The sequence below is a fragment of the Talaromyces rugulosus genome, chromosome VI (genome assembly GCF_013368755.1).
Source record: "Talaromyces rugulosus chromosome VI, complete sequence".
Lineage (NCBI taxonomy): Eukaryota > Fungi > Ascomycota > Eurotiomycetes > Eurotiales > Trichocomaceae > Talaromyces > Talaromyces rugulosus.
The window spans coordinates 2,464,528-2,475,371 of NC_049566.1; the positions used below are offsets into that span (position 1 = coordinate 2,464,528).

Below are 10,844 nucleotides of genomic sequence, written 5' to 3' on the forward strand. Positions count from 1 at the left end.
GTTTGCCCTCGCCCGTTGCATCGCAATGTCGCTCGGCGCCGTGCCACACTGCCGACGATGAAGCGGAATCGCATCCAGTTCGAGGCCAATGGGGAGCACTCGTCTTCTTCCCCTATCGGAAATGGCGGTGTTGGAGGAGGTGGAGGAGCAGGCAATGGAGCGCCAGACGATGAAGCGCAGGGCCCCTTTCGACATATACCCAAGATCTCGCGCAAGATCCGCGCCTGTACTGAATGTAAGCGACACAAGGTGCGCTGTGATATGAAGCCCGGGAGTCAGACGTGCCAGCGATGCCAGCGAATGGGGTTGCAATGCGTCGTCAACAAGAGCCTGCAGACGTTGTTGGATGACGAAGCAGAGTATGTTTTTTTTTCTCCCCCAGATATTTTTATATTCATATGTCTAACTTTTTGTAGATGGAAGGGCATGATGGAATCGGCCATATCGGATTTGTTGCGAAAAGCTCAGCTACCCGAACTGTCCTATTACCATGGAAGCGACCCATCGACGCCCCAGACTCGACTGACTGAGAACGATCGCAAACTATCTACCGTTTCCGTCGAAGCCACACCCCATGCCGAGGACAACAGCGGCACGCCGCAGAATAATGGGAGCGGCCATTCTCGTCGTCCGAGTTCGGTCTACCGATCACATCGAGAACAGTCGCACTATTCCCCAGAAAGAGAAGAACCCGGGACGGCAACTATAGTGACAGCCCCCATGGGCAGTCTTTTTGAAGTCACCCAGCTGAGTCATTCTCGAGAAAACTCGCCCACGCGCCAGTATGCTCCGGATCGTTTGGTCGCTGCCGATTTCATATCTCGGGGCGTTGTGGACCCTCTCGAGGCCGAAGAACTTTTCACCTACTTTTACCGACGATTAAATCATTATTTATGGGATGGAATGGTCATGCCTCATACAAGACTGATATCGGTCCGACAATCCTCCACACTCCTTACTTCTGCCGTTTTGGCTGTAGCAGCTCTTCATATTCCCGGTAGGGAACGGACATTCGATACTTGCTATGCAGAGTTTGCTAGGCTTGCATCCGAGTCAATGTTGAATCGGCACCACAGTCTTGATGATCTCCGAGGTCTGTGCATTGGAGCGTTTTGGCTATCTGATGTCAGCTGGAAGTTGTCTGGCTACGCAGTCCGCATCGCGACAGAACGCGGTCTTCACCAGTGTTACCGTAAAGCTATGCAGGGATTGCCTGAACACAGAGAACCCGCTCAGCTGTGGTATATTCTCTATGTAAGTTTTGCCTCTTTTTGTCTATCAGAACAACACTAATGTTTGCTAGGTTCTGGAACATCATTTTTCAATTGCATATGGCCGACCACCCATCATTCACGAAGATGTTTGCATTGCAAAACACGAAACTTTTCTGAACATGCCCGGGGTTGGACAGCGGGATACGCGAATGCACAGTCAAGTTGCTTTGTTCATCATCCTAACCCGGATCTACCATGCCTTTGGCCCCGATGTGGATTTAGAAGTCCTTGAGCACGAGCTGCCGAAAATCGAAATGTTCGACAAAGATCTCGAGAACTGGAAGAGATCCTGGTCGAGTCGAATAGGTGAGCAACCCTCTTTTCAAGGCGATGACCGTCAAACTGACCATATTAGTGGGCAATGAATTTGTTGGCAGCTACCCGTATAAAGGAATAGCCCTGCATTACAATTTCTCCCGTCTGACAGTAAACTCCCTAGCTCTGAGAACTTATCATTCGGCGAATTCGTTCCGGCCGCTTTCGGCAGAGCGCAAGAAATACGTGGAGATAGCCATTGACTCTGCCATGTCGACCTTGCAGATGGTGCTGGACGAGCCCGACATTCAAAATAGTCTTGTGGGAGTGCCTCTCTTCTTACATAGTATGATCACCTTTGCCGCCGTGTTCTTGCTCAAGATCGCAGTCAAGGTGCACCCTAGCTGTGTGACCGCTCCTGTCAGCCAGCGAAACTCGCTCGCCGCAGCGGCCTTGCCAATCGATGTCTCGCGCGTGCTAGGGACGATTGAGAAGATTGTCGATTTGATGATTTCAATCAGCGAAAAGGCGAGCGAGCGACATGTGAGCCATCACATCGCCCGGGGTCTGGGAAAGATGATGGAGGGATTCCGAGAGTGGGAGGAGAAGCATACAAGCCCTGGCAGACTGCCACCACGCCCGCAACAGCCAAGTTGGCTGCATGATACGCCTTCGCTGTTTAACCCAGTCTCTCTCAGCAATCCGCAAACCATTGGAGAGCGCGCGACAATACTCAACCACCCACCGGCCATGTTGGGTGTTGCGCCGCTCTCGTCGGAGCGTGGAAACAATAACAATAATGGCGGGAATAACAATCACAGCAACAACAACAACAATCATAACAACCACAATAATAATAACGGATTCCCAATGTCCACGACTGGGGCAATGGAAAAGTCATTGGGAGGCCTCTCTGAAGGGTCATTGGATCCCATGATGACGGACCTGTGGGGATTCGACGAAGAGTATTTCCCCACCGGAGTCTTTGATTTCTTACAGTCACAAATGCCGGCGTGAAGACTTTTGGTTTTTCTTGTCATTTAGGCGTAAACATGATGATTTACAACAGTATATAGAGCTATATCGCATCTCCATTTTACATACACTTTTTTTTTTTTTTTTTTTTTTTTTTTTTTGGAAGAACGATCTCGATTGATTGCTATCTGAGATAAACTAGTAAAACATTCGGACCATGGCGAATGCAATATCAAGCAAGTAAATTAATCGACCATCCTACTGCTACTAATTGGCCGCCGCGCCCACCATCTGCCAATCATCATTATTTCTCAAAGCTGCTGCTGGTGCCGGTTCTTCTGCCCTGCTCCTCAAACACAACTGAAAACTTCTTTGATCTGCAGCAAAACGCGCAACTTGACTTGCAGCAACAAGCCTCTTCCAAAGCTCAGAACCCATCAGCGCTTTCTCTGTCCTCGGCGACGACTCATTGCTGTTGCTAGCAATATAGTAGCCGTAGTGTTGTTGGTAAGGGCGGCGGCTACTGTGGCAGAAGCGAGACAGGTCGAAAAAGGAGACGGTTTGGCTGGCGCGGTCGTACCAGATGTGGTTTTCGTCGATGAGTAAGGGGTTTTCGGTGACGACGAGCTGGTTTGCGGCGTTGAGGGTGAGGGTGGTTTCTTCGGAGGTGAGCGTGTAGCCGACGCTGCGAATGTGGCTGTGACGGTTAGTCTTTTTCTTCTTCTTTTTTATATTATATATATACATAGATATAAAAAAGAAGGACTGGATTACTTGATGGTTATCACAAGATCCTGTTTGATAACCTGCAAATCATTCTCCGTCAAGTTCCATGCTCCCTGAAGAAATCGAGAAATCGGCACCCCAGGCAACTTGCTCGTTGCAAGAACATGCAAATAACCACCGGGAAAAAAACCCGTATGATCCTGAACTTCAGAAGCACTATCTAGAAACTTTGGAGTTCGACCGGAAAACGCACAGGCGCGTAGAATACGACTTTCTTCTTTGATATCATACGGCGAGTAACGCTGCATATACTCGAGGTATGTGAATTGGCCACCGATTAATGCGGGATTCAACCTAGAAGGATACAAAAACCATATTAATAAGATAGTAAATAAGTTGGGTAAAAAGGGGAGGAAGCTCACTGCATCCGAACCTTGACAGTACACTCGACTTCCTCGTTACTGTTGGTGTCAACCCGCTGCGCGTGAAAGACGCCCGTGATATCGTGTAGCTTGGGGTCGTATTCTTCGTACACAAACTCTTCGAGTTTGTACTGAATGGTGCCCATGTAACCAGTTCGCACTGTTGTGCCTTGGCGGGCCTGCATGGGGAATTTGGAGGTCATGATGGTGGTTGTTGTTGAATCGATGTTCATGGGGTCGGCCATTTTTTTTTCTCTTCTTCTAAATTTTGATCTCAAACACAGGAGGTTGGTAGATGCCTGTCAATAGAGGAATGAATAAAGCAAATGTTAAGTTTGTGTAAAATTTTTGTTGATGTGGGAAAGAAAGACATCATGCTTAGCCTTTGGATACATGTCGTTGATGTCAATGTGAGGCAACGGATGACGAGCACAAGCTACTACGAACCTTAGAATTACTATCTAGTATGTTAAAAGAAACCCGTAATAAAAAATAATGGAGTTATTATTGAGATATTCCTTGCAAAGTCTAATAATAAAAGATATGGATGATTTTAATAGAGATACAAGCCTATATCAGTTCAGAAATGGATACAAATGTCAGATCATGATATGTACACTTGCCCCTCGTATAATATAGCCTGCATACTACAACCTAATTAGAAAACTAAAGCTTGAGGACTAACCTATGTAGGATTTGTCAACAACTCGTCACCGAGAGGAAAAGATAACCGGCCCCGGGCCGGTAACGGTGGCTTTTTTACCATATATCTACAAGAATGAACTGGAATTTGCGTGCTAAATCCAATTTATGGAATTGTATCAAACTCTACCTCTGGCTATATAAAGAGCTTCAGTCAGGAGATTGAGACAGATGTATAACATATTCAGTATACATAGCGTTTAACACTATTCAGCGAACGTTTCTGAGACTAGATATACACATACCTACCGCAATTCAACACATCACATCACATCGAACATGCCCTATGCACATTCTCTCAGTGATATTAGCCTGCGTGAAGAGATAGTAGACACAATCGTGCGCGCTTGCCTCGGTATTGACACCAATGACAAAGCTCTCTGGGAATCCGCCTGGGCCACTGAAGACCCCGATATCAGCTTAACATCCAGTGGCACAGCTCTACAGGGCATGGAAAACATTAATAAATACTGTTTCGACAATGTCGGTCTGATGGATACCTATCACCTCACTACTGGTATTCGTATTGATGTCAAGGATGGAGCAAATATAGCGTATATGACGGCCAATGCTCTGAATAAGCATTATGCTCCTGGTGAAGGCCTACAGGCAAATGAAAAACATTTATTGGTGGGGTCTAAATATGATATTCAAGTCATAAAGGTGTCAGTTGGTTAGTGGAAGATTAAATCATGGGCTTACGGTTATTTGGCGGTGACCGGTTAGTCATGAAACGACAGGGGTAATATGGAATTGAATGACGTCCGTATCTTGAAATGGTCCCAGATATTCTTTGCTAAGTCTAGTAATAATAATAAAAGATACGGATAATTTTAATAGAGATGAAAGCTTTTAGGGTTTCTGATATAACTACTAGTCTAACTAGATGGTATCATACGCTAAACCTAACTTGGATTATTAAACCGGGAATACTTTCTTTCCGCGTTGCAACCAAACCTACAAATCAATCCAGGGGTTGTTTAACTTATTACCCGATGAATCAACTTTTGGTGGGTAAGGCTCATAGCATGAGATCTCTGAAGTTCTTCGCTTCTTTGTGCGCCCAATTCTCCCGTTCCCACGGGCTTACAACGCTGTCACGTAAAGAGAGAACCGAGCCCGTTCATGCGTCAATTAAATACTTCAACAATGAGCTGTTCCGATATACTTCTGGAAGGTGGATGTACGTTTTGTGTGTCGCATTGAATGATATCGATACTGATAGGTTGTAGTTATAATGAACCTTTACGGTTGGCCGAACGTTATCTCAAGTTCGATATATCCGCCCTCTTGAACGTTGTTGCCACTACTTTTGGCCGTCATACTTCTGATATCGTATCCTTTTTTAAGTTTTCTGAGGGCGGATTCAACCGCGTGTTCCAAGCGACGTTTAAAGATGGGCGCTGTGTCATAGTTAGACTTCCATACCCGTCTACTGTGCCTAAACACTATACAGTTGCCAGCGAGGTTGCTACCTTGGACTTTCTCCGGTTACATGGGATTCGTACACCTGAGGTGTATGTCTGGTCTTCGACGGAAGCGAATCCTGTTGGTACTGAGTATATTATCATGGAGAAAATGGCTGGTACTCCCCTGGGCGAAACATGGTATTCCATGACGCCAAAGGAGCAACATAAGATTATGAAACAAATTGTTGAGTGGGAGAAACGATTGATGTCACTTGAATTTCCCGCATGCGGGAGTATATACTACCAGAAAGATCTTCCTTTTGAGAAGACAGTTCCATTGTCAGTTCAGAATGACGCTAAGTTCTGTATAGGGCCAATAGCGCATTACAGTTGGTGGCATGATGAAAGAAGCCTCTTGACTATCGACAGAGGGCCTTGTACGTGCATAAAGATACATAAGACACCTGTGCATTATTAACTGCGAATAGGGTATTCATCCAACGACGTATTCCGGGCTGTTGGTGAACGGGAGTTGGCATGGACTAAAGCATATGCAAAACCTCGCCTTCACTATGAGCGTCTTTATAGGGAAATCTATAAATTTTGCAAGGTCTCCCCTGATAACCACATCAAAAACCTCACCGATTATCTATCATTACTGCCATGTCTTGGATTCAAAGCTGGTACAGCGCGGAATCGGCCGGTCATTCGCCACCCTGATTTTCAACCCAACAATATTCTTGTGTCAGAATCCCATGAAATAATAGGATTAATTGATTGGCAACATTCCTCCATCCTTCCTCTTTGTCTCGCGGCTGGGATACCGAAACATTTCCAAAATTACGGTGATCCTGAATCGGAAAAACTTATACAGCCCAAGCTCGATCTTCCACAGAACTATGACTCCCTGACCCAATTTGAGCAAGCGTCGATACGAGAAAGTTTTCGAAAAAGACTGATTCATTTCCTTTACGTTGCGTTTACTAGACGGCTGAACGAAGAGCATTACGATGCAATATTTGATACCTCTGTAATATTACATCAACGTCTATTCAAAAGTGCGGGTACTCCTTGGGAAGGAGACTCGGTTACTTTGAAGGCTGATATAATTCGCGCTGGACAAGACTGGCCGAACTTTATTTCAACGGATCCTGATAAGAGCAAAACGTGCCCTGTGCCTCCTGTCAACTACTCGGACAAAATTATCCAGGAGGTTCTGGATTTGGACGCCCAACAGCAAGAAGCCAATACCACAATGGAACAGATGCGAAACGTTCTAGGTGTTGACATATTAGGATGGGTGCCAAATGACGAGTATGAAGCCGCAAAAGAAGCAGCGCGTGAAATGAAAACTAAAATGCTTGAGGCGGCTGAGACCCAGGAAGATACAATTGGGATTCAAAATCACTTTCCGTTCGATGACTTCAAGGAGAAGTCATGAAATGTAACAAACAACCTGGAAATAACACCTACAATCCATCACTATTTGAGAATTTCACAACACTGTGCTCGACTAGAAGACGATAAATGTGATTGTGTGTCGAAGGGGGAAACATGGCTCTTGCTCGGGCATGCAGAGCAACCCACGAAAGCTTATAGCAGCTCGTTATACGTGCAACCAGGACGTATCGAAGAGCTGACCAAAAATCAAGGACTTATCTTTTAGCCATGAGCATGGCGTATGATTTTTTATTCCATAGCCTTGCTAATTCGGGGGCATTTAAACGCGTCAAAGTAGGCTGTAGAGGGTTTTGGCACTGCGGGGAATAAGACTCGCAAATCAGCGTCACTAAAATTTATTTTCGTAAAGCTTTTGGCTTTTTGTTCATAAATTTAACCCGGACATATCGGACGTGTCTCTAGAGCGAGCATGTCGTTGCGCCATAATTTGACTCGGACATATCGGAGATATCTCACAGAGTAAGTCGTGCCGTATCATAGAAATATATGCACATATATATGAAGCCTGTAAGTTGACGTCTGAAATATCGACTCTGCATTAAAATATTCAAGGCGTAAACGTCTGTATCCCGATACTATCATGGCTTTCAATCTACCATCTCAACATCGCGCCCTTGTGCTCGAAAGCATCGAGGCTGGCTTTCAGTTTAAATCAGTTCCAACACCACACCCCAGCGAAGGCAGCGCCATCGTTCGTATCGAAGCGTCGGGAGCATTGTCGTATTTTCGTGAGATTTATAACGGGATGCTCGGATACTCGTTTCCTACACCAATTGTGGGCGGTTACTGCGCGATTGGCCGCATCGTCGCACATGGATCAGATGCAACGGTCTTGCAGCTCGGACAGCTCGTGTTTGTCGACTGCGTCATTCGTGCACGCGATGACCCGAGCGCTCTGTATCTGTCGGCGATCCATGACGGAGGCAGTGAAGCTAGCAAGAAACTGATGAGAGAAGTCTGGCGTGACGGAACACTGGCTGAGTTTGTCAAGGTGCCGCTGGAAAATTGTATCCCACTTGATGAGGCGAGGCTGTGTCAAGGTTTGGGCTATTCTGTCCAGGACTTGATGTATCTTTCCTACCTCCTAGTACCGTTCGGCGGGCTACGGGACATCAAGCTCGAACCCGGCGAGACAGTTGTTGTGTGTCCAGCAACTGGTGGTTTTGGTAGCGCAGGTGTAATGGTTGCAATTGCAATGGGCGCTAGGGTGATTGCTTTGAGCCGGAATGAGACGAAGCTGGCCAAATTGAAGGAACATGTGAGGAGGGGAACACCTGGGGCAAATATAGAGACGGTGACGTTGACCGGAGATGAGAGCGCTGACACTGCCGCAGTAGCAGCTTTTGGCAAGATCGATGCCATATTGGACCTTTCACCCCATAGCGCTGCCAAATCAACCCACTTGAAGAGCATTGTGAATACGCTTCGACCGAATGGAAGATGCAGTTTGATGGGCATGGTTGACGTTGCCATACCAGCCTGGACGGTTGTTAGCCGCAACCTTTCATTCCGTGGTAAGGTGATGTACGAAAGAAATGATATACTGCAGTTCATCAACATGCTAGAAAGAGGTATGTTCCCAAGGGGGGAAAACTTTGTGACTACAAAGGCCTTTAGCTTGGAGAACTGGAAAGAAGGCTTTGCAACAGCAGCAGAGTACATCGGTGTTGGCCAGATGGTGGTTTTTACACCATAATATTTCAGAAATTTCTTAGATTGCACAGTGGTTAGCATTCTTAATGAGGACACACTAGTCTTCTAGGTTGAATCAAAGACACGGACAACTATATTTTACTATGTTGGTTTCAATTTACTTTGTAACATGAGATTATGAAACAAATTGTCGAATGGGAGAGATGATTGATGTCACTTGATAGCTGGGACCATGATGAGGAAATTGAATCGCGATTTTAAAACGGCGATTTCCCTAATGGTACCCACGAATGCTGTTCAATTACGGCAAAGTGTTGGAGGAAGCAATAAGGAAGTGCCCAGAATACCATCTCTGATATATCTCAAATTCAGCAGTCCATAGTGGACCGGAAGCAGTGCGGAAGCAGCAACTAGACTACTTTGCTCTCTTCTCTTCCTCTTCTCCATATCTAGCTACTAGTTGACATGATGACTTGAAAATTTTCAGCCAAACTAGCCTCCAGTCCTCAATACTTGCCCAAACAATATTAACACTTTGGGAATATTCCCCCTTTCTTGGTAGACTGGGCCATGTACTGATCCTTATATCCTGGGCAGTCTTTCTTGCCACATGGCGGCCGAGGATCATAAATCTCGATTATGTGCTTTGGTTGTGCGGTGCAATTCACGTATTTGTTGTTATAGACGAATCGAATACACATAGTGAACAGGTTGGGTTTGGATGTTGGAGTATACTAGTTGGTCATTTGTATAAGCATTGATGTTTGCATGATCTTCAACACTGAAGCTTACCCTTGAGTTATTATTCTGCAAAAATTAACACTTGACTCTATTGGTATTTCTCGGATTGTTTTCTGATGGGCGATGAAGGGATTATCTCCACCTGGCACCCATGGTCCTTTTATACCTTCAATACGCCAACTCATACCACGCACGGGCGTTATTGAAGAGGTCAATTCATGTCATCTTGTACGGCTGCATGCCTAGTCTCTCTACCTAGTTTACCTACCCAGAACTCCCTGTCGCCAGTGTCAAATGAGGGATCATATCACGCCGGGGAAATTTGCGGCACAGATTCTGGCGATGATGATCTGCCTCGATAGCAGGACGAGGCGAAACTGGAGAAAGACAACAACAAATCAAAATATACGAATCCAAAGCTGTCATGCAGCGACTAAATTCTTGACAAGATACATTAATACTCTAACCCTAAAGCAGGACGGGACAGGATGGATGAAATGGATAGTTGGGGTGTTATTACTACTATTATTTAAGATCGTTTAAAGTCTCATCCTGTCCTGTCCTGTCCCGTCCCGTCCCGTCCTGCCCCGTCTTGTTAAAATCAATATCGCCGAATGTTTGATTCATGTTTGATTCAGGCTTTCAGGAGTCGTGTTGGCAAGATATTATTGACTATACAGTATCCACTAACCCACCAAGAGCTGGCGCCGCTGACTACTTGGATTTAGTTGTACAAGGAAACAGATGAATCATTTAAAGCAAGATCTAAACAACGGAAGAGTGTTAGGAAACGCGCACAATACTTCGCTAGAACGTTCAACACTAAAACTTACCTAATCTTTTCGTGCTATTTGCTCTTTCCTACACAATCTCTAGTAATATAAACTCTGCAAAAGCCATCGCACAATTATAATCATGCACCTTTTTTCTCTCTCAAACTTCACTCAGGCCCTTATCACGTAGCAGTGCTGTGACATCTTTCGTAATCCCACCATCGTCAAGCCCTAGTTCACCGCCAGGTACGAGGTTATGTTCTCTATCCGTTACATTACTAAAAGATCGTCGAATTTTGTCGTCATATCATCCTGTATCTCGAAGCATTATTCGATATTCTTTCCTATTCCTCGTTCAGTGCTTTTTCACTCATTGCACCCACAAAGAACAGAAGTCTGAAGTATCTTTTCCAAGATATTAAATTTTTTTCGTCAACCTGGTAATTTTGGACG

At 45.4% G+C, this 10,844-nt stretch overlaps 4 protein-coding genes across 4 annotated transcripts; 3 read left to right on the forward strand and 1 right to left on the reverse strand.

Annotated features, from left to right (window-relative positions):
• Positions 1 to 57: 57 nt before the first annotated feature.
• TRUGW13939_11228 (uncharacterized protein) lies at positions 58 to 2,546 on the forward strand (the record flags this gene model as incomplete). Its single annotated transcript, XM_035494336.1, has 4 exons — positions 58 to 359; positions 417 to 1,254; positions 1,304 to 1,580; positions 1,630 to 2,546. 4 exons carry the CDS (start codon positions 58 to 60, stop codon positions 2,544 to 2,546), a joined length of 2,334 nt encoding a protein of 777 aa, XP_035350229.1.
• Positions 2,547 to 2,771: 225 nt separating this feature from the next.
• On the reverse strand, positions 2,772 to 3,897 carry TRUGW13939_11229 (uncharacterized protein; the record flags this gene model as incomplete). Its single annotated transcript, XM_035494337.1, has 3 exons — positions 2,772 to 3,201; positions 3,279 to 3,584; positions 3,653 to 3,897. The coding sequence occupies 3 exons, from the start codon at positions 3,895 to 3,897 to the stop codon at positions 2,772 to 2,774; spliced, it is 981 nt and encodes a 326-aa protein (XP_035350230.1).
• Positions 3,898 to 4,633: 736 nt separating this feature from the next.
• On the forward strand, positions 4,634 to 5,032 carry TRUGW13939_11230 (uncharacterized protein; the record flags this gene model as incomplete). Its single annotated transcript, XM_035494338.1, has 1 exon — positions 4,634 to 5,032. The coding sequence occupies one exon, from the start codon at positions 4,634 to 4,636 to the stop codon at positions 5,030 to 5,032; it is 399 nt and encodes a 132-aa protein (XP_035350231.1).
• A 2,772-nt stretch (positions 5,033 to 7,804) lies between these two features.
• Positions 7,805 to 8,920, forward strand: TRUGW13939_11231 (uncharacterized protein; the record flags this gene model as incomplete). Its single annotated transcript, XM_035494339.1, has 1 exon — positions 7,805 to 8,920. One exon carries the CDS (start codon positions 7,805 to 7,807, stop codon positions 8,918 to 8,920), a length of 1,116 nt encoding a protein of 371 aa, XP_035350232.1.
• Between the last annotated feature and the right edge of the window lie 1,924 nt (positions 8,921 to 10,844).